This window comes from Eriocheir sinensis, chromosome 52 (assembly GCF_024679095.1).
Source record: "Eriocheir sinensis breed Jianghai 21 chromosome 52, ASM2467909v1, whole genome shotgun sequence".
In the NCBI taxonomy this organism is placed as follows: domain Eukaryota; kingdom Metazoa; phylum Arthropoda; class Malacostraca; order Decapoda; family Varunidae; genus Eriocheir; species Eriocheir sinensis.
The window spans coordinates 7,862,541-7,885,635 of record NC_066560.1 but is presented as its reverse complement, the minus strand read 5'-3'; the positions used below and the strand labels follow the sequence as shown (position 1 = coordinate 7,885,635).

General features: G+C 39.0%; 1 protein-coding gene across 1 annotated transcript in view; it reads right to left on the bottom strand.

Moving 5' to 3' along the window:
• Positions 1-12,362, bottom strand: part of LOC126983025 (ALK tyrosine kinase receptor-like) — a 294,044-nt gene extending 281,682 nt beyond the window's left edge. The window contains exon 1 of the mRNA XM_050835449.1: positions 12,266-12,362. Within this exon, the coding sequence (XP_050691406.1) occupies positions 12,266-12,278 (13 nt within the window). The 5' untranslated portion in view covers positions 12,279-12,362. The remainder of the gene's footprint in view (positions 1-12,265) is intronic.
• Positions 12,363-23,095: the final 10,733 nt, after the last annotated feature.

Sequence of the window (23,095 nt, the reverse complement as noted above, 5' to 3'; positions counted from 1 at the left end):
TCCCATCGTCGCGCCCACACCCACGCCCCAGAAGTTAATGAAAGAGAACTGAAGTATTGGAGAGTAACGAAAAGGGAGACTCAGTTAGATTACACCAAATATTTCTTTCATGATATAGATTTTTTAAGGTAAAGGAGACGGCCGGGGCGAGGGAGGGACGTTATAAAGACATTCCCGGAACACGCTGCTCCATAAAGAAAACAGACAACGCCATAAAGAGTAATGAAATAAAGCAAAAAAAGAACGGACTCGGCTCGATTACTCCAAATATTTCTTTCCCGATGGTGCAATTAGGAAATGTATTTTTTTTTCTTCTTCACCAGCCGTCTCATATTTTTTTTCTTCCTCGCGAGTTTTTCAGCTCAATCGGTTTAGTTCCCAATTTATGTTCCCGTCTCAGACTCGTTCGTTACACAGTACTTTCCTGAACTTTCTTTACGCTTACGATTAATTCCCTGCAGCTGTTTCGGAACTTTCCCTTCTTCGCGGAACTGTCTAACACACAAATACCTTCTTATCAATCACTGTTCTTTTTTCCAATCAAGGGTATATGCAGAAGAGGAAGCGAATTAAATGTAGACAGTACAGAAGGGAGACGAAAAAAGACGGTAGGAATAGGGGGGAGAGAGGAAGAGGAAGGAGAGGGAGGGAGAAGGGATGGGGAGATGAAGGGTGACGGAGGAGGGAAGGGGAAGATGAGGAGTTATGGGAGAGGGAGAGGAAGGGAAGAGCAAGTATGGTATGATGCGGTTACGTTAGTTTTTTTTTTCTGTTAAGTTGTATGTTGTAGTTTTGTTTTTGTTGATATTTTGTTAATTTGTAAGTAGTTATGTTTGTTGTGTCATGTTAAGTTGTATGGTGTAGTTTTGTTTGTTAGTTGTTTGTTCTAATGTAACCTTTCCGCCCTCCTTCCTCTCTCCCTCCCTCTTCATCCACTTCTATCACATTTCATACCATCCTCTACTCCTCCTCCATCCGTCCCCATTCTTTATCTCTCCTCTCCCGTCACCTCCTCTCTTCTCTGCCTCTCCCCGTAAAGGAAAAGGAAATGACAATAGCCTCCAGGGAGCACAAACGAGGAACAGGCAACAAAGGAAGAGAGAATTGACCAGGAAATTAAATCTACCAGAGTAAAGACCAGAAACAGAGGACCCGCTACAGAGACCTACATGAAAAGGAAATGACACTAGACCCCATGGAGTACACAGCAGGAACAGACAACAAGAGAGAGAGATTGACCAGGAAATTAAATCTACCAGAGTAAAGACCAGAAACAGATGACCCGCTACAAAGACCTACATGAAAAGGAAATGACACTAGACCCCATGGAGTACACAGCAGGAACAGACAACAAGAGAGAGAGATTGACCAGGAAATTAAATCTACCAGAGTAAAGAATAGAAGCAAAATACACGCTACAGAAAATCAAGGCCAGGATGAGACATGCAACAAAATTTACAGAACAGAACGGACATTATCTTAGGAAAAGGAAACACCGAAGTGGAAAAAAGAAAGGATGAAGTAAAAGAAGGTACGAGGAAGTGGCGAAATGAAGAAAGTGGAATGGAAATTGAGCTAAAAAAAAGGGTGCAACCGAGGAGAGAAAAATTTTACAGGTGATCGAAGGAAAGGAGGAGAAAATAGCGAGGAGTGAAAAAAAAAGAAAGGATGAAGTAAAAGAAGGTAGGAATACGTGGCGAAATGAAGAAAGTGAAAAGAAATCGAGCTAAAAGAGGGTGCAACCGAGGAGAGAAAAATTTTACAGGCGATCGAAGGAAAGGAGAAGAAAATAGCGAGCAGTGAAAAAAAGAAAGGATGAAGTAAAAGAAGATACGAATAAGTGGCGAAATGAAGAAAGTGGAATGGAAATCGAGCTAAAAAAAAGGGTGCAACCGAGGAGAGAAAAATATTACAGGTGATCGAAGGAAAGGAGGAGAAAATAGCGAGGAGTGAAAAAAAATAAAGGATGAAGGAAGAAAGATACAAAACATTGACGAACTGAACACTGAAAAAAAGCTTGATATAATGAGAAGAATATAAAATGGGGGAGCATTACGCCATAGAAAGTAAGGACTAGGGCTGACGATAAATACTAAAAAACAAATATACAGAAAAAAAAGACCCCCCCCAAAAAAAAGGAGACCCCGATGGTTCAAAGGAAAGGAGGAGACTTGCGGAATATTTTACAGAACAGAACGGACTTAATGCAGTAGGAAGCAAGGAGTATTACTGACGTTACATGCTCCAGAAGCTATGCAGAAAAGACAAAAAAAAGACACGGATCCTTCAAGTGAAAGTTACGGAGCCGGAAAAGGATACGGAGAGACTTTAATATGGTTCGTTGCGCAAGCCCGTTTTTATTTTATTTTTATACATAGGTAGGGGAGACGGACAAAGCAATGGTCAAACAAAAAATATGTATATAAAAAGAAGTGCTTCCAAAACTCAACTCCTATGATAAAAGAGGAATACCAGGAAAAAACAAGGAGAGTTGAATGCGTGATAAAAGTAAAAAAATATATATATGCATGATCAAATTTAGTTTCATAGATTCGTGAAAAAATGAACACACAAAAAAAATGTATATACAGAAAAAGAAGTACTTGCAAAACTCAACTCCTATGATAAAAAAGGAATACCAGGAAAAAACAAAATGAGTTAAATGCTGGAGAAAATTAAAGAAAAAATATATGCATGATTAAATTTAGTTCCAAAGATGCGTGAAAAAATGCACACACACATAAAAAAATATATACAGAAAAATAAGTACTTGCAACCCGCTACTCCTATGACGAAAGAAGATTACCATAAGAAAAAATAAATGCAGGAGAAAAATAAAATAAAATATATATGCATGACCAAATTTAGTTTCAGCAAAGCAAGAAAAAAATGAGAAAGACATGTTTTGCATCCCAACAACCACCATCACTCCCCCCCCCCCCTCACCACCACCCTCATCACCACCACCACCACCACCACCCTCATCACCACCACCACCACCACCACCCCCGGAAGCACAGACAAGCTCACCAAGGCACGTTTCCAAGATCTTTTCGTTTGTTTGGTTAATTCACTTAAAGAACGACGAAGCAGCACCAAGTTAGAGTTCTTTGACTCTCGCTATGACCCCTTGTCTGTCTGTCTGTCTGTCTGTATGAACGTCACACAAGCAAGGAAGGGAAAGAGGAAAAGAAAACGGAGCTAAAAAAAAAAGGGTAAAAGAAGGAGAAAAAATGTAACAGGTGAAAGAAACAGCGAAGTGAAAAAAGTAAAGGATGAAAGAAAGACGGCAGAGGGAAGTGACTAAATGGAGAAAGGAGAAAACGAGCAAAAAAAGGAAAAACGAGGTGAGGAGATTGTTAAAGGCGATCTAAGGTCAAGGAAATAGCGAGGAGTGAAAAACAAATACAGGATGAAGGAAAGAATATACAAAAAAGTGACGAAATGAACACAAAGAAATCTCGATATAATGAGAAATAATATACGTACACTGGGGATGATAATTAATTTAAAAGCGGCAAGATAAAGAAAAAAAGGAAAAATAGACAAAATATAATCAAATACGACAACAGGAGAGTTAAGAAAAATAAAATATAATAAAATAAATAAGAAAGATATGAACAAAAATCTTATGACAAAGAAAAATAACAAAACAAAGGGAAGTAACACCTACACATTGTTGGAAAAATAAGCAAAACATTAAAGAAAACATACACAGAGGAAAAAAAATATATATAAATTGAAACACAAAACAGATCGTGGAAGAAAGTGAAAATATAAACAAACATAAATAAACAAACACACACAGAAAAAAAAGAGCAATAGAGTAAAAGGAAGGACCGTCAACAGAAATTAAAACAAATAAAAAAGTATGAAAATATGAGAGAGAGAGAGAGAGAGAGAGAGAGAGAGAGAGAGAGAGAGAGAGAGAGAGAGAGAGAGAGAGAGAGAGAGAGAGAGAGAGAGAGAGAGAGAGAGAGAGAGAGAGAGAGAGAGAGAGAGAGAGAGAGAGAGGATACAGTATTAAAATCCAGATATCATGGTGACAATTTACATGGAAAAAAATAAACAAAAATGAATAAAAACGAGAACACACACACACACACACACACACACACACACACACACACACACACACACACACACACACACACACACACACACACACAGAACCACGAGTAATGTGTGCTGAGAGAAAGTTTCATACAAAGACCTAAATTACCAAGGAAGGGAAGGACAAAAGATGGAGGAAAAAAAAGAAAGCGCAAAATGTGAGACAAAGAAAGAAAAACATAACAAGCTACATTTAGGAAAGAAAAAGCTTACCCAGAATAAAAGTGAATTCTGAGAGAGAGAGAGAGAGAGAGAGAGAGAGAGAGAGAGAGAGAGAGTGTTTCACGAAAATCTACTAAATTATTTATATGAAACTGGTTCTCTCTCTCTCTCATTACATTTGGGTGTGGGGGGGTGTGGGTGTGTGTGTGTGTGTGTGTGTGTGTCTGTCGGTTTAATAAGGTTAAGAGCATATTACATTTTCTCTCTCTCTCTCTCTCTCTCTCTTGCTAGCTCCTTATTTATTCAGCTTTCCACCGCAAACCTAGACAAATGAAAACAAAGGACCAGGAAGAAGTTAGGCAAGGGAACAATTTTACCTTCCACCGAAAATACAGTGAAAGATATTAAGAGAAAAAAAGATGACCCAGTTAGTGCAATGAAAAGGGAATAAATGTGAAAACTCTACGGAGGTATGATTGCAGAGTTGAGTTTATGGAAGCGAATTATTTTCATTTTTACCTGAACGTCTAAAAGCTGGGATGAGGGAGGACTTATAACACACACACACACACACACACACACACACACACACACACACACACACACACACACACACACACACACACACACACACACTCACATTAAAGCTATTTTATATGAAATGCCGAGGTTACTTTCCTTCTCTCCCATGTATTTGTAAGTTCGTCACTCTTAAGTATCTAGAAATTATTTAACTGTCTACGAATCTCTCTATCTCATCGGACAGACAGACAGGCAGACAGACAGACAGACAGACAGGCAGGCAGGCAGACAGAGAAACAAAGAGATACTAGAGGAGAGACACACAGCAGACAGATAGACAGACAAACAGACAGACAGACAGACAGACAGACAGGCAGACAGACAGACAGGCAGATTGGAATACAGACAGGCAGGCAGACACACAAACAATGAGACACTTAAGGAGAAATACACAACACATAGACAGACAGACCGACAGACGGATTGGACGACAGACAGGAAGACAGACAGACAAACAATGAGACACTTAAGGAGAGATACACAGCAGACAGACAAACAGACAGACAGGTAGACATGCAAACAATGACACACCGGCGGAGAGACAGACAAACACACACAGACACTGACGGAGAAACATGCAGACAGAGAGTCAAAAGTAGGGAAGCAAAATAGACAGAAACAGACACACATAAAATCATCAAAACAAAACGACAGGCACGAGGCGAACAACAGCAATAACCACACAAACTCTTTCGCCTCTGCCCGTCAACATCTACCTTTCCTTCCTGCTGGATGTACGCCTTCATACAGCCTGCGCCTAAGATGGGTACACCGTTCCAATCCCTCAAACTACCGTCCTATAGCTTTACTTTCTTGTCTATCTATTGAATCAATCCTTAACCGGAAGTTTCTTAAGCATCATTTTGTGTTCTGTTTTTACTTTAATGTTGTTGTTTTTTTTACTGTTGTGTTCATCTTAACCTGCCAGTTCTCTCTTTCCTTTGGTGTTTTATTAATTTTCATGTTCATCTCTTGACTTTCACTCGTGTTCTCTTTTTTCTCTTGGTGTTCTCTTTTTTTACGCGTGTTCACCTATACTTTAGTGTTCTCCTTTACTCTAATGTTCTCTTTTTTACTCGTGTTCTCTTTTAACTTAGTGTTCTCCTTTACATTCTTTCTACTCTGGTGTTATCTTTTTACTTTACTGCTCTTTTAATCTCGTGTTCTTCTCTTTTGACTTTTACTTGTGTCTTACTTCAATCCGCGTTTTCTTTTTACGAGTGTTTTCTTTTTACTCAAGCGCCTTCCTCCTACTCCAGCGTTCTCTTTTCATCTCTTGTCCTTCTCCTCTGACTCGTGTTCTTTTCTCTTGTCTCTCATCATGCTCTCTTTCCAGGGACGTTTCTCTTAATTAAGTCGCTCACTTTTATCAGGTGCAACACACTCACGCAACACGCAAGGGAACGCAAACGCACTCAAACAAATAGAGAGTTTCGAAAGAGAGGTCAGTCGTCCCACGCTACACTCACACACTCGCCAATAGTTTTTCAATGCCTCTATTCACTTTCAGTCTATCTAACTAACTCTCTTTTACTCACTAACTCTCTTTAACAATCTGAAACTAACTTTCTCTATTACTTTCACTTTTAATCTAACTAACTAACTCATTTTTACTCTCTAACTCTCTTTAACAATCTCTAACTAACTCTCTCTGTAACTTTCACTTTCAATCCATCTAACTAACTAACTCTTTTTACTCTCTAACTCTCTTTAACAATCTCTAACTAACTCTCTCTGTAACTTTCACTTTTAATCTAACTAACTAACTCTTTTTACTCTCTAACTCTCTTTAACAATCTCTAACTAACTCTCTCTGTAACATTCATTTTGACTATCTCTAACGCGTTCTCTCTAACTCTCTCAATCTCTCTAACCTTTCCTTACTCTCTAACTCTTTTAACTGTATAACAACCTGTAACTAACTCTCTCACACTCTATCATCCTCTTTAACTATTTTTAACTCTCTTTCTCTCTAACTCTTTCAATCTCTTTTAATCCCTTCCTTCTCTCTCTCTCTCTCTCTCTCTCTCTCTCTCTCTCTCTCTCTCTCTCTCTCTCTCTCTCTCTCTCTCTTTTTCTCTCTAACTCTTTCAATCTCTTTCAGTCCCTGCCCGCTCTATCTATCTGTCCCTCTGTCTATCTGTCTGTCTCTATCTTTCTATCTCACTCACATCTCTTTCCCTCCTCTCCTTCTTCCTCTCCCTCTCTCACTTTCCGCCACTCCGCACACCGGCTATTCCTGGCACTCACGACAATTCCTCAGCCCCACACGTCCCATTCCCCTTAATTACGGCTCAGTATTCACAGCACGTCGCCACAAAACCATCAGCTGCGCGTATCTGGCCGGGAATTTTAATACGCTTATTCCTTTAAAAAACATGACGTGGGAGGGAGGGGACTGAGGGGTGAGGAAGGTGAAGGCGGAAGCGGAAGGGGCGGCGTAAGAGTGGCTAAGGGTCTGGTCTCTTTATTTTTAAGTTCGTTCTCTTTCCGTGGGTATGATATTATGACTCACGCGGTTTGAGAATGTTTCGCTGGTGTTATTATATCGTTTAAGTGATTTTGGAAGGTTTCTTGGGGGTGTAGATATGAACAAACAAACCAAAATATCTCGCCGCGATGTTATGTTATGAGTTACGACGCTGGGGAATGTTTCGTTGGTGCCTCCAAGGGAAAAATTAATACTTCCTCGGTGTTATTTCATGGTTGAGGTGATTTGAGAAGGTTTCTTGTGGCGTGTAGGTATAAAAAAAAGAAAACAGTTTATCCGTGTATCCTAATTATGATTTGTGACGTTGGTAAATGTTTCGTTGGTGTTTTTAAGGAAAAAAACAATCCTTCCTCGGTGTAATTTTATGATTGAGGTGATTTGGAAAGGTTTCTTGTTGTGTGTAGGTATAAAATAGCGAAAACAGTTTATCCGTGACTTCTAAGTGTGATTTGCGACGCTGGGGAATGTTTCGTTGGTGACTTTGAAGGAGAAAACAATCATTCCATAGTATAATTTTATGACTGAAGTGATTTGGGAAGGTTTCTTGTTGTGTGTAGGTATAAAATAGCGAAAACAGTCTATCCGTGACTTCCAATTGTGATTTGCGACGCTGGGGAATGTTTCGTTGGTGACTCTGAAGGAGAAAACAATCATTCCATAGTATAATTTTATGACTGAAGTGATTTGGGAAGGTTTCTTTTTGCGTGTAAGAATAAAAAAACAATCGATATAAAGAACTTGATATGAGACAGCCGTACATAATTACTATTTCTTTTTTTTTCCTCTTCCTCCTCTTCTTTTTACTTTCTTCTTGTTATACTGTGATTTGCTACGTTTGGGGAATGCTCCGTGTTGGTGGGTACTGTAAAAAAACAAACAATCATTCCGTGGTAGGATTTGAGTGGTTTGAGAAAGCTTGGCGTGGCGACACTTCTTGGAATTAAACATCTTCTGTAATCCTCATGTTTTTTTGTTTTTTTTTACAACAAAGGAGACAGCTCAAGGGCGCAATGAAAAAGGAAACAATAATAAAAAAAAGCACGCTACTCGCTGCTCCTAAAAAGAATCCAAAGAAGTGGCCGAAAGAGGGGTCAACTTCGGGAGGAGATGAGCCCTGATACCCTGTGATAGTATTTGATGTGGCTTCGAGACTTTCCCTCCGGCGAGTTTTGGGGGAAAAACGTCCTCTTCTACATGCTCTGGGGAGGGGGGGTGGGGTGTGGCCTACGTATGAGATTTCTACGACCGGCAAAGTGGAGTGACCATAGGCCTATTTAGAGACCGTCCATAGTCCAACACAGTCTTTATAAGCACACACCCGAAATTGACCTCTCTTCTGGCCTCATGTTCTTCTTCCTTTTGTTCGGAGTAAGCATCTAGCGTTGTTTTTTTTGTTTGTTTTTTGCGGGGGGGTTGTTGTTGCTGTTTTTTTGTTTTGTTTTTATCCTTGAGCTGCCTCACTTGCAGTAAAAAAAAAACTATACTCTCCCCACAATGGTCTGGTTATCTACTCCCCACCTGATACAAAAGAGATTATTCCCACAGTTTCCTTGAATTTCTTAGCTTCCGTAAAAACATCAAACACTATAGAGGAAATTTTCGTATAATTTCCTGTTTTGTTTTGGGAGCTTATAAACTTGTGTTCTGCTCGCCATCTAATACTAAAGAGATTTTCGCAGAGTTTCCTTGAATTTCTTTGCTTCCGTACAAACACCAAAGACTACACAAGAAATTTTCGTAGTATTTCCTGTTTTGCTTTGGGAGCTCATAAACTTCTGTTCTGCTCACCACTTAATACTAAAGAGATTTATTCGCATAGTTTCCACAAATATCTTAGTTTTTGTATAAACATAAAATACTGTACAAGAAATTTTCGTAGTATTTGTCTAAGTAGCTTGTAATCCCACTGAGTCGAACTGTGGAGGTGTGTCCCTTACTAATTATTCAGAACGAGGGAGAGGCAAATGTGGTTCACTCGACGAGAAACTGTAATTCGAGCTTGTTTGCTGGCGAGAGTTTGTTGTTTCAAGTCATCAGAGAGTCCATCAACGTAGAGGCAACTGCTCCCACATGTTTACTTCTTCCAGGCCAACGCAGTGAGTGACCCAATAAGCAGCAGCGAAGGGTAACATTAAGCACACCCGTAAACACACCCACACCCTGACACCCAGACCACAAGGAGTAGCGCCAATCGTCCAAACTGCTCCCACAAGTTTACTTCTTCCAGGCCAACGCAGTGAGTGACCCAATAAGCAGCAGCGAAGGGTAACATTAAGCCCACCCGTAAACACACCCGCACCATGACACCAGCGTTGCCAAATTGTCGTACTCTGAACATTGCATTTATCATATTTAGGCTCCAAGACTGTCGTAACCACACAAATAACGATAGGAAATTAAAGTTATCGTTAAAATTGTTAAATATAGATGTGTTTCGTTCTTTTTGCTAGAGTTATCGGTCAGAAATTACGAAAATGCAATGAGCTGAGTACGATAATTTGACGGCGTTGCATGACACTCAGAGCCCAAGGAGTAGCGCCAATCGTCCCCGCTCCACCGTGCAAAACTCAACTTCCAAGACTCTTTTTTTCAGACGCTTTCGGCTCACAACAAATACTTCCCGAGGCCATAAAAAAGGGTAAATTGGGTTCTCGTGAGTGGTTCTTCAGATTTATGATGCAGAGGCCTCATAAAACTATCATTAGGCTCATAAAGCTATCCATGGAAACACTCACAACCTCCGCGAAACCCTTATTAAATGTGGGTGTGGGAGCTCCGAAATGTTTGCGAGTATAGACCTAGAAAATGAAGCACCGATATATCAAACAAATCGACATGAAATCAATGAGGGAAATATATTCATAGACACACATTAAGAAGTTACCTGGATGAAAAAAAGTTAAAAAAAAAGACATTAAATCGTTATGCAAAGAACTCATGAATTTAGATATGTAAGAAAATATATATATAGATTCATAGACACACATTAAAAAGTTACCTGGATGAAAAAAAAAAGTTAAAAAAACATTAAATCATTATGCAAAGAACACATAAATATAGATAAGTAAGAAAATATATGTAGATGCACAGAAAAATACACATTGATTATAAACATGAAGGAAAAATTTAAGTATACGCATATTAAAAGTAGAATACGGTAATACGTACATAAAAATACTTAATGGAAACACACACAAAAATTCAAATATACGCATATGAAAAGTAGCGTACAGTAATAGGTACATAAAAAATACATAATGGAAACACACACATATATATTAACCTGCAATTATTGGGATGATGTGGAGATATATTAAAAAGAGGAGATGTGGAAGTCTGAGTAATTCACCTCTTCTCAAATTCCATCACCAGGTCCAATTGCGAAACTATGAAGGTGTTAATTAAAAAAGAAATGTTGAAGGACGATTTCTTTCACTAACCAACACAAGCTACCCCATTTTCACAATTTCCTTATATTCCTCAACTTTCCTATTTCTCTTTCACCTCTTCTCAAATTCCATCACCAGGTCATATTGCAAAACTATGAAGGTGTTAATTAAAAAAGAAATGTTGAAGGACGATTTCTTTCACTAACCAACACAAGCTACTCCATTTTCACCATTTCCTTATCAATTTCCCTATTTCTTATTCACCTCTTCTCTAATAACATCACCAGGTCATATTGCGAAACTATGAAGGTGTTAATTAAAAAAGAAATGTTGAAGGATGATTTTTTTTCACTAACCAACACAAGCTACCCCATTTTCACCATTTCCTTATATTCCTCAACTTTCCTATTTCTCTTTCACCTCTTCTCTAATTCCATCACCACGTCCTATTGAGAAACTATGATGATGTTAATTAAAAAGAGAAGTGGGAGTCAGAATGTTTCACTAACCAACACTACCTACCCCATTACCACCATTTCCTTATCAATTTCCCTATTTCTTTTCACCTCTTCTCTAATTCCATCACCAGGTCCTATTGAGAAACTATGATGATGTTAATTAAAAAAGAAATGCCGAAGTACAATTTTTTCACTAACCAACACTAGCTACCCCATTTCCACCATTCCCTAATATTCTTCCTCTTTCCCAATTCCATCACCACCTCTTGTTAAAAAAAAACTATTGAAGATGTTAACAAAAGAAGTGGAGGTCATAATATTTCACTAACCAACACTAACTACCCCATTTCCACCAATTCCTTATACTCCTTCTCTTCCCTATTCCCATCACCAGCTCCTATTAAGAAACTATGAAGACGTTGAAAAATATGGAAGTCCTATTTTTTTCCACTTACCGACACTACTTACTCCTTTTCCTCCACTTCCTAATATTCCTCCTCTTCACCTCGTCCACCTCCACCACTGCTGCTACCCCTTCCAACCACCTCCATGCAACACTTCATCCTCCTGTTACTTCTAAAACACACCTATGCTCAATGTGGGAAACTAATTCATTTTTCCACCATTTCCTTATCTTCCTTCTTATCCACCTACTCCTCCCCACTTCTACCCACTCCATCACCATCACCACTACCACCGTCACCCTCTCCTCTGCTCTTCCTATCTCTACTAACACACGCCAACCGAATCTCCATATGGGAAACTGCTCAACCATAACTCTGCAAAATTGAAATGAGAAATGAAAAAAAAGAAAACTACATGTATCAAATATAAACTATGAATCACTATCAACCTCTCCTCTCCTCTTCCTATCACAACTAACACACATCAACCAAAGCGCCATATGATAAACTAACCCAAACACTGAAAAATTAAAGAATGAAAATAGAGAAAAAGGCAAAAATACGTGGACAAATTAAAACCTTGAGCCACTTGAGCCAGGGGCGTACTTGAAGAAGGGGGGCTGGGGGGTGGAGGTAAAGGGGACAGTAGGGGTTGAGAGCACTTACCACACTCCTGCATGCACCACGGCCTCAGACGGCAGGCACAGGGGGGGTGAGGGTCGCTGGCCAGGCACGGTTCCCTTCTCCAGCGGCGGCGACATGACTCTGCTGGAAGGGAAGGGAAGAATGTCAGGGGGCGAAGGGAAGAGACGAAGGGGTGTGAAGGGGTGAAGAAGGGATGTGGGGGGTTAGAAAAGGGTGTGGGGGTGAGACAGGGGTGTGATAGGGTGGAAAAGGGGTGTGAAGGGGTGACGAAAAGGGTGTGAAGGAGTGAAGAAGGGGTGAGGAAAGGAGTGTGAAAGGGATGAAAGGGACAGCATCAAAGGAAGGTAGGAAAGGAAAGGGCAAAGAAGGGAAGGCAGAACTTACGATAGAAGGAGAAATAAAGAGGAGGAGGAAGTAAAGAGAAAAGAATGTGGAATGAAGGAAGAATTTTAGGGAATGAAGGGGAATTGTAGCACGCACACACACACACACACACACACACACACACACACACACACACACACACACAGCAAGAACAGCATAAATAGGGCAGAGAAAAAATATATCAAGACGGACAGGAGTAAGCGAGTATTTTCCTTTTGCAAGAGTGACCACGCGCTCTCACTCTCTATATTTTCACCCGCTATTTATTCCTTTCTTTATCTCTTCCTCCTTCCTTTCCTCTCTCATTCCTTTCTCAATTCCTCTCCTTCCTTTCTAACTTCCTTTCCTATCCTTATGTATCTATTTATCTATCTATCCATCAATCTATCTATCTATCGATCTATCAACCTGTCTGTTTGTCTACATATCTATCTATCACTATCTTCTTTACCACACAAGGCACAGTCCAAGAGTAAAACAGAACACAAGAAAAGCTCGGAACACAATCCTCGGCGTCATGGCATAAAGGGAGGCAGTGGAAACAGTAAAAGAAGCCATCAAATTTAGTTATCTTTACGTATCTATCAATCTCTCTTGCTTAGTTTCGCCCCCCTCCTGTCCTGTCCTGTCCCTTACTGTCCTTCCCTTCGCAGCCAGCACCCTAGTCAATCACACCCCCTCTACACACACACACACACACATAGACACCCGCCAACACCAAGTCAGTCACATCCTCCCCACTTCACACATACATACACACCCATATATACACCCTCCATCACCAAGCCAGTCAGCCAGTCATATCCTTTCCTCTTACACACACACACACACCCTCCTCCCCCCGCTAGTCTTGTGTACCAGGCTATAAAAACGTGAGTAAAAGATTGGAGTCCACTGTGTTTGCTGCCATAAGACGGATCCTCGGGCGGCCAGCGGGCAAGACGGAGAGGACTTACGATATATAAAACATTGGCGAAAGCTGAGGGCACATAGACGTCAATAGGCAATGAAATCACATATACATACACACGAAAAAAAAAAAACTAGATAAATAGAAGAAAGATAGAAAGGTAGAAATATATAAAGAAAGAAAGAAAGATAAGAACACAAACAAATAAGCAAACACACATACAAACTTACTGATGTCTACTTAGAGAGAAATGAGTATATATAGAAAGAAAGAAAGAAAGAAAATGATAGGAAAGAAAGATAGAAAAAACACACAAACAAACACACAGAATCACACACTTACTTAGAGAGAAAGGTTTGGGAGGAGGGAGAGAGGGAGGGGTTAAGGAGCGGAAAAAAAAGAAAGGAGGAGAAAGAGATGACCATGAAGGGAAAGCAGGAGAGAAACTACCAACCCCATACCCTGAACTAATGAATATAGAGAGAAAATGAAATGCGTAACGAAGCAAAGTTGTTAGGAAAAAAGAGACCCTGCTCTTTTCTCACATCAAACAAAGGCTGACGTAATAAAAGGCTTCGAGGCAATATTTCACGCGCGGGTTTCGCGTATCACGAACTGAACGGTTAAATATAGACATACACTTGTTTGAAAATATAAAAACATGAATCAGTTGCTTTAAAAAGGTTGGATACATCTGGATAAAACAGCGGAGTTACCCCAAAAAAACTCTCCAAACGAAGGAAAAATGAACAAAAAATTTCACACACTTTCCAAAATGTTTTCTGAAAAGTCACATTTTTGCTAAAGATTAATATGTTTCTCCGTGAATAGACGCTTTCAACAACCTTGCAGTGTATATCAAAGGAAAGTCATACCTGGAAACCGGCGCGTCGTTCATTTCCCCATTAAAAACATATCAGTGAAAAGCCTGTTTAGAGATGTGAGTTGGATACGGCGCCAAGTGAGTCCATGTACCTCACCTGGACCTCAATTACCTGGCCCAATCACCTCAGCATTCCCTCCACCTGGTTGGTATGTGTTCCATTGCTGTCACTCTTGTTCTTTGATGGCTCGGCATTCCTCTATTTTTTTTTATCATGTTTATAATCAAATACAAAAGCCTCCGTGTTTTTAAAGCCACTGACCCAACCACAATAACCTCCATCAGTGTTCCCCTTGAGTGACTTGACTGACGATTCACAAGGTTTCAAGAATATGCGTAGAATTCTTGCTCCGATTTTTTTTCTTTTATACAGCAAAGGAGACAGCACAAGGGCACACAAAAAAGGAAACAAAATAAAAAGCCCGCTACTCGCTGCTCCTGTAAATAATCCGAAGAGGTGGACGAAAGAGCAGTAAATTATGTGAGACGCGAGTGACTATATACATTCCTGTTCTTAGCTGTCATAGGCTGGAAGTTGATGCTGGTATTGGTGTTCAGGAGTAAACAAACGGATTTAGCAATAGTGATGTGAAAGAATAATGGCGTGAGAAAATCCACCGTGAAAAGAACATTGTAAACATCAAGATCATTTTTTAATAGTTCCGCCATCATGATATCCCGGACAAGATGTATCACCGCCAAACGTCACCTTTTTTTTTAGAGTTAAGGAAGCAAGTCAGGGTCGAAACAAAGGTCACACACACACAAAAAAAAACAATAGTAAGTGTTGACCTCTCTTCCGGCCTCTCGTTCTTTTTTCCCTTGTCGAAGCAGCGTCGAGCGGGCTATTTTGTTGCAGTTTTTTGTTATTTTGTTTTTTTGTCTCTGAGTTGCTCCCTGTTGTAAAAGAAAAACTAGTACTTCCTTTGCCTTTTCCCGCCCTAGTATTTATTTACAGGAACCTAAATAAATACATCAAGGGAAAAACGAAGATTAGACAAAAAAAAATCATGCGTTGTCCAGTACTTTCCTAGGCATATTTCCCTTTTCCCGTCCTAGTTTTTATTTACAGGAACCTAAATAAATACATCAAGGGAAAAACGAAGATTAGACAAAAAAAAAATCATGCGTTGTCCAGTACTTTCTTTCCTTGGCATATTTCCCTTTTCCCATCCTAGTTTTTTATTTACAGGAACCTAAATAAATACATCAAGGGAAAAACAAAGATTAGAAAAAAAATTGTGTTCTCCAGTACTTTCCTAGGCATATTTCCCGTCCAAGATTTTATTCATAAAAACTAAGATATAAAGCTCTTCCTAGGCATCTTTCCCGTCCTTATTTCTATTCCTAGGAGCGTAAATAAATGAAGGGCAAAACACAGATTAGACAAAAAAAATTCACGTGTTTATTTTTTATCATCAAAGGACACGGCTCAAGGGCAACAATAAGAGTACAAAAAAAAAAAAAAACTTGTGAATTTTCTGTCTAATCTATGTTTTGCCCTTCGTTTATTTATTCAATACTTAACAAACATTTTCCCGTTCTAGTTATTTTTTTATTCCTAGAGTACTAATAAAGAACAAAATAAATAGATAAATGAATAAATAAAATGAATAAGAAAAAATATCGCAGTCCCAAACGTTAGGGTCAGCGGGGAGAGCGTAGTATTACTTCTCTCTCTCTCTCTCTCTCTCTCTCTCTCTCTCTCTCTCTCTCTCTCTCTCTCTCTCTCTCTCTCTATCTCTCTCTCTCCTACTAATCAAGCTACTGGCGGCGGTGGAATTAAAGAAGAGAGAAAAAGAAAAACATTGGAACTTCATTAAACAGAAACTCGCCGCTAAAAGATCACATCCAATCCAAAAAACTTCTTCCGCGCCTCAAAAAAAAGTTTATAAAGGAAAGTGTGTGTGTGTGTGGGTGTGTGGGTGTGTGTGGGTGTGTGTGTGTGGGTGTGTGGGTGTGTGTGTGTGTGTGTGTGTGTGTGTGTGTGTGTGTGTGTGTGTTTTTGCATCCGGTTAATTAAACTTCACCTGGTAACATCCCTTCTCTTACGCATTCTTTCACTTTCTCTCTCTTCCTCTTCTTCTTCTTCCTTTTCCTCTTCTTCTTCCTCCTCTTCCTCTTCCTCTTCCTGTCCATGTTTCTGTTTCTGTTTTTGGTTGTTCCTGTTCCTGTTTCTGTCCCTCTTCCTTCTCCTCCTTCTCCTCCTCCTTCCTCCTCCTCCTCCACCTCCTCCTCCTCCTTCTTGACCCTCTTCTTCCACCGACTCGACTCTTTCCCTTCCAGATTCTAAAGAGAGACCGCGAACCCTACAAATTAGTTGGTATAAGTTACGAATTACCTCTCTCTCTCTCTCTCTCTCTCTCTCTCATTGATGTCTCCTGAGTATATAAGCAAAGGAGGAGGAGGAGGAGGAGGAGGAGGAGGAGGTAAGAAGGAAAGTGGAAAGAAAAAAAAACGATAAAGATAAGAATAAGGAAGGTAAAACAGGAAGGCGAAAGAGGAAAAAAAAAGAGAAGGAAAAGAGGGAAGAAAAGAGGAAGAAGAGGAAGGAAGAAGAAAATTAGTGTACAGTTTGCTATATTCCCTCTTCCTCTTCCCACTTAGTTCTTTTTTCCTCTGCTTTTCTTCTACTTTCTTTCTCCTTCCTTTTTTTTCACCTCGTTTTATTTTCTCGTTTTTTTTATTGTCTTCCTTCCATCTACTTCGCTTCCTCTTCCTCGTCTGTCCTTCTCCTTCCTCCCTTTTTTTTTCTCCTCCATCATCATTTCTTCGTTCATCCTCCTTCGTTCTCTCCCCTCTTCCTTCCATTTTTCTTCCTATTCTACTGTCTCCCACTTCTCCTTTCTCCTCTGTCGTATCATTCTCTTCTTCCTCCGCCACTCTTCTCCCTTGTTCTCCTCTTTCTCTTCTTCTTTTCCCTTCTCTCTTCTCTTTATCTTTCTCCACCAAGTTTCTCTTTTATCGATTCTTTATTACTTCACCATAATTCCTCCTTCTCTTCCTCTTCTTTTCTCTTTCTCTCCACCTTCGCATACTTCTCCACTTTTCTTTTTCCTTGTCTTGTTTCCTCTTCCTTCCTCTCCCTCTCCTCTTTTCTTCTTTACTCTCCCATTCCTCCTCTTGTTTTATTACTTAATTCCTACTTCCTTTTCCTCCTCCTTCCTCTCCCTTCAAATTGTTATTTCTTCTTACGTTTTACCTATCACAAACTTTTATTTTTCATCACTCCTCACAATCTTCCTCCTCCTCCTCCTCCTCCTCCGCCTTCTCTTCCTCCTCCTCCTCTTCCACCTCCTCCTCTTCCTCCTCCTCCTCCTCCTCCATCAATAACTACTCAGTGCATGTCAGTCCCAGTGTGTAATTCCATCGAGGAACCAACTCGTTCATCACACGTTTGACGTTTTCCTTCCTTGATCATTTGAAACCTTTCCTTGAAGCCTCATCCCACGCTTGGAGGTGGTGGTGGTGGTGGTGGTGGTGGTAGTAATGGTGGTGGAAGTTGTAGTAATAGTAGTAGTAGTTGTAGTGTTTGTAGTAGTAGAAGTAGTAGTAGTAGTAGGTGGTAGTGGTAGTAGTAGTAGTAGTAGTAGTAGTAGTAATAACAACAACAATAATAACAACAATAATAACAATAACAACAACAGCAATACAAATAATAATAACAATGATAATAATAATAAAGGGATTGTGGAAATATTGAAAGCAACAACAACAACAACAACAACAACAACAACAACAACAACAACAACAATTTTACGCGGCCTCGGTCACTTAGATGTCAACTTACTAATGCTTGGCTTAACAAACAGTTCCCTTTCATACTCTTTTTTTCCCCTTCCTTTAACGTTCAGCAAAAAAGAAAAAAGAAAAAGATAGTAGGAAGAAAAACGTGGGCGGGTTGGAAGCTTCCGTCAATTTCTTTTCCTTTTTTTTCCTCGATTTTCCTTTTTTTTTCCTTTGACGTGAAGAAAAATTTATGAGGGAGTGATCTTGTTTGCTACTCCTACCCCCCTCCCCTTCCCCCCTACCCCCCCCCCCCTCCTCCAACAACCTTCCCTTCCTGCCCCCCCTCTTCCCTCGTCCTCCCTCACTCTCTCTCTCTTATCTGATTTCCTCTTCCTATTTTTCTCCTTTTCTCAATTTCTGTGTCCTCTTCGTCCTCTGAGGTATTACTTTTCCTCCTCACATTCTTCTTTATTTTTATTCATTTATTCTACATTATATTTTCGTTCGTCTTTTTTTATTATCCTTGTTTTTTTTTTAGTTTTGTGTTTTTCTTATTTTTTCATCTTTTCCTCTTCTATTTCGTCTCTTTCTACTTTCTTTGTCTTCTTTTTTTCCTCTATTTCGTTATTACTCTTTCCACTTTCTTGTTTTTCTTCTTTATTTCATTTTTTTTCTATTTGTTTTTCTATTACTTTCACTTTCTTGACCTCTTTTTTTTTTTGCATTCCTTTGTTTACTTTTTTTATAGCTTCTTGAGTCTTCCATTTTTGCTTTTATTATGTACCTAATCCTCCTCAACTTTCCTTAACTTCCTTTTATCTATCTCCTTTTCCTTCTTTTCCTAAATCATTTCTTTTCTCTTCCCTTCCTTTTCTTCTCTTCCAATATTAATTTTCTTTATTTCTATTTCCTGTTTCCTCCATTTTTTCCTTTTTTATGGCCCTATTTCTCCTCCCCTTTCTTTAATTTATTTTTATTTATCTCATTTTCCTTCTTTCCCTAAATCATTTCTTCTCTTTTCCTTTGCTTTTCTTCTCCTCGAATATTCCTTTTCTTTCTCTTCTCTTTCCTAATTTTTCCTTCTTGCTTCTTTTTATTTATCTTCCTTTCCTTCTTTCCCTAAATCATTTCTTCTCACGTCCCTTTCTTTTCTTCTCTTCCAATATTCCTTTTCTTTCTCTTCTCTTTCCTCTTTCTTCCTTTGTTTTATTTTATTTTCTGCAGGTAATCCCTTCCCTTCCTTCACTTCTTTCTATTTATCTTCCTTTCCTTCTCTCTTCCTTTGCTTTCCTTCTCTTCCAATATTCATTTTTTTTTCTCTTCCCTTTTTCTTCCTTCTTTGTTTTTTTTTTCTGCAGGTAATCCCTTCCCTTGCTTAGCTTCCTTTTATTTATCTTCCTTTCTTTATTTCCTCTAACCATTCCTCCTCTCGTCCCTTCCTATCCTCCAGTTCCTTTTTACTCTTTCCCATTTCTTTCTTCTTTGTTTTCTCCTCTTAATTAATCCTTCGCTCTCTTTAGCATCCTTCTATGTATCTTTCTCTCCTTTATTCTGTACACCATTCTTTCCTTCCTCTCTTCCAGTCCTTTCCATCGTTCGATAATCGTGTTTTCAATCAACTCTTTTTTATTTCTTTCCGCTGTTTTTCTTTTGCTCCTTATCCTTTCATTTCCTTATTTTTTTTCTATTCCTTCTGCGTGTTTTCCTTTCCTTCATTCCTTGTACTATTTCTCATATCTTCTATTAATTTTCTTCCATCGTTCAATAATCCTGTTTTCAATCATCTCTTTCTTATTTCTTTCTACTGTTTTTCTTTTGCTTCTTATCCTTTCATTTCCTTATCTTTCTTCTATTCCTTCTATGTGTTTTCCTTTCCCTCATTCCTTGTACTGTTCCTCATATCTTCTATTACTTTTTTCTCTTTTCTTGCAGTAATCATTTCCTCTAAGTAACTTCTAGGTATTATTTTTCCCGTGATATCCTCTCCGACTTCTTCCCTACCTTCATTTCTCTTTCACCTCTCACCCATTCCATCTACTAATCCCTCCTTTCTCTCTTCCCCTTCCTTTCCCTCTCTCTCCATCCACTTCGATTTGAACCTCTACACACGAGAGCACTTCTACCGTTCCTACGTCCTCCATTCAGTACAGCCTGACCACTCCATCAGACCCCAAGGAATCACTTTTGGGACCGAAGCGTCACCATTCTTCGTCCTTCAAGCCGGCCTCGAAATAGCAAGGAAGTCAAGCTGTTTGTTCTATTTCCCGAGTGTGAGTCGGTGTGGTGCAGAGGGAAGGGGAGTGTGGTTGAAGGGTGGTTGAGAGGATGGATGAAGTGGTCGACGGGTGAGAGGGTGAGTGGATGGGAATGTGGATGAGAGGAAGGAAGGAAGGACGGACGACGAAAGGAAAAACTGAACAGAGGTAGAGAGGGAGGATAGAGGGAAGAAGGGAAGGAAGGAAGGAAGGAAGGAAGAAAGAAGAAAGATAAGAAGAGAGAAATGGAGAAGGACGGAAGAAAGAACGAAAGGAAGGAAGGTAAGGAAAGAGAAAGCAGTAAGGAAAAAGGGAAGGGAGAAAGAAAGGAAGATATGAAGAGAAAAAGGAAAACTATATGGGAAGAGACGTAGAGAAAGGCAAATAGAGAAAATAAAAAGACAGATGACTGATAAAGAAGAGAAAGAGTAAAGGAGAATAAAAAAAATACGAAAGCAAGTCAATGAAAGGAAAAAGTGAGAGAAAGAGGAAAAAAGTTAATAATAGCGAGAAGGAATTTGAAGACGAGTGAGGAGAGGAACGCACCTGAACGGGGAGAGAGAGAGAAAGTGAGAGGAAAGGTATGAGGCAGGTTAATTAATCCTCTACGCAGATCAGCTGACAGACAGGTGAGTGAGGGAAACGAGCTCGCAGGTGAGATAATTACCTCCCAGACGGCAGGTGTGAGGACCCAGGTTAATTACTGAGTACTGTGCAGGAGGCAGGTGTGGCGGGCTGAGCGAGCACTTACGAGAAATTCTACTTGTTTTCCTTACTCTGACAGGCGCGGAGACGAAACGATGAGGAGGAAAAGAACAGATCGAAAGAATGTAGTGTAATAAAGTTCAGTGAAAGGAAAATAGGTCAAGATGGACGTCATTCTGGAGTTTAAATAGTAAAAGAATCTATTCACAAAATCTGTGGAAATGAAATATGGCGGGTGGCAGAAGTTAGGAAGATTAAAGTAAAAAAAAATGATTATAGAAAGTAAAAGATACCTACTAAAATCGAAGAATCTAATTGCCTTATTTTACAGTTAAGGAGGCGGTTCAAGGTTAGAAAAAACGCTAATCACTGCTCCTCTAAGGAACGTTGAAATGAGTGATCAAACAAGAGGTCAATTTCAGATGGTCTACATACTCCCTTTATGAAAGAAGTCAAGTCGTAAGGAGGAGGAAATACATGCGAAGGAAGGCTGTTACAGAGTTTACCAGTGAAAAGGATGAAAGAATAAATATACTAGTTAACTCTTGCATAAGGGATTTGGACAGTAAAGGGATGAGCTTGAGTAGAAAGGTGTGTGCAGAGGGGCAGCGGTACTCAGATTAAAATTTCCCTGAGGTGGCAGATTTTAAAAATATATTCAAGTAATGTTAACTTAATGTTCAAAGAAAGTAAAAAACATCTCCCACACTTTCGCTTATACATACGAAAAGCTAAAGATAAAAAATAATGGAAAGGATAAGGTAGATGACAAGATGTTCAAATGAATAATATAGGAGAGTAAAACAAATATAGACTGAACAGAGAAAGGAAAGAAAGTGTTTATTCCCTCCTTTATAGATACGAGGCAGTGTAGGCAAAAACATATGCAGAAAAAATGTACGTGAAAGAAACAAAAGAAAAAATGAATGGAACCAAACATTTTAAACGAGTGCAGAGACAAATATAGGTAAAAGAAACTAGAGAAATATGAGAGAGAAGCAAAAGGCTGTAAACAAATGCAAAATAAAACGTCTGTAAAATATATTAGAGAGAGAGAAAGAGAAGAAGAAGAAAAAGAAGAAGAAATGAAAGGGAAGGAAAAAGATGAAAAACCGAGAATCATGCATGTGAAATATATTGAAGGAAAGTAAAGTAAAAGAATGAAAACAGATGCAGAGGAAAACGTTGGTAAAATATATTAGAGAGAGAGAGAGAGAGAGAGAGAGAGAGAGAGAGAGAGAGAGAGAGAGAGAGAGAGAGAGAGAGAGAGAAACGGGATGAAAGAAAAATGAATGCATGACAGGAGTGAGAGGAATTATTAACTTTTAAAGAAGAAGACATAAATCACTCGAAGTAAAAATAGATGCAGAAAATAATGTAAAAAAAAAAAAATAGAACCTAAAGATTAATGGATGTTAAAAAAAATAACCGAAAAAAATGAAAGACAAATTATTACAGCTTTTGTTCTTAAAATAAACAAAAAAAAAAAAGGGAAATGTTGAAGGTAAAAGCAAATGCAATGAGAAAGACCCTTGAAAGATATTAAAAAAAAAGGTTAATTGACGTAAAACAACCTGGCTAATTACATCCGCACCTGAAAACATAAAACACTGATGATAAAAAGAACTAGTGAATATAGTATACTGAATAATTAAGAGAAGAAAGAGGAACGAAAATGGAAAGTGCAAAAAACATAATTAATTTCACTTCTGTTGATTTAGAGAGAGAGAGAGAGAGAGAGAGAGAGAGAGAGAGAGAGAGAGAGAGAGAGAAGTAAAAAATGAAGAGAACAAATTAAAGAAAAGAAAGAGGATAAAAATAAAGGGGAATATAACAAATGAATAACGCAAATAAATATAGACATGGGGAAAGAAATTAAATAAACAAAATAAAATTAAGACGAGTAAAGCAAAAAATAGAAAGTAGGTGACGTAGGTGAAAGAACTTAGTATAAACACCAAATGGGGAATAAGACAGAATAGGGA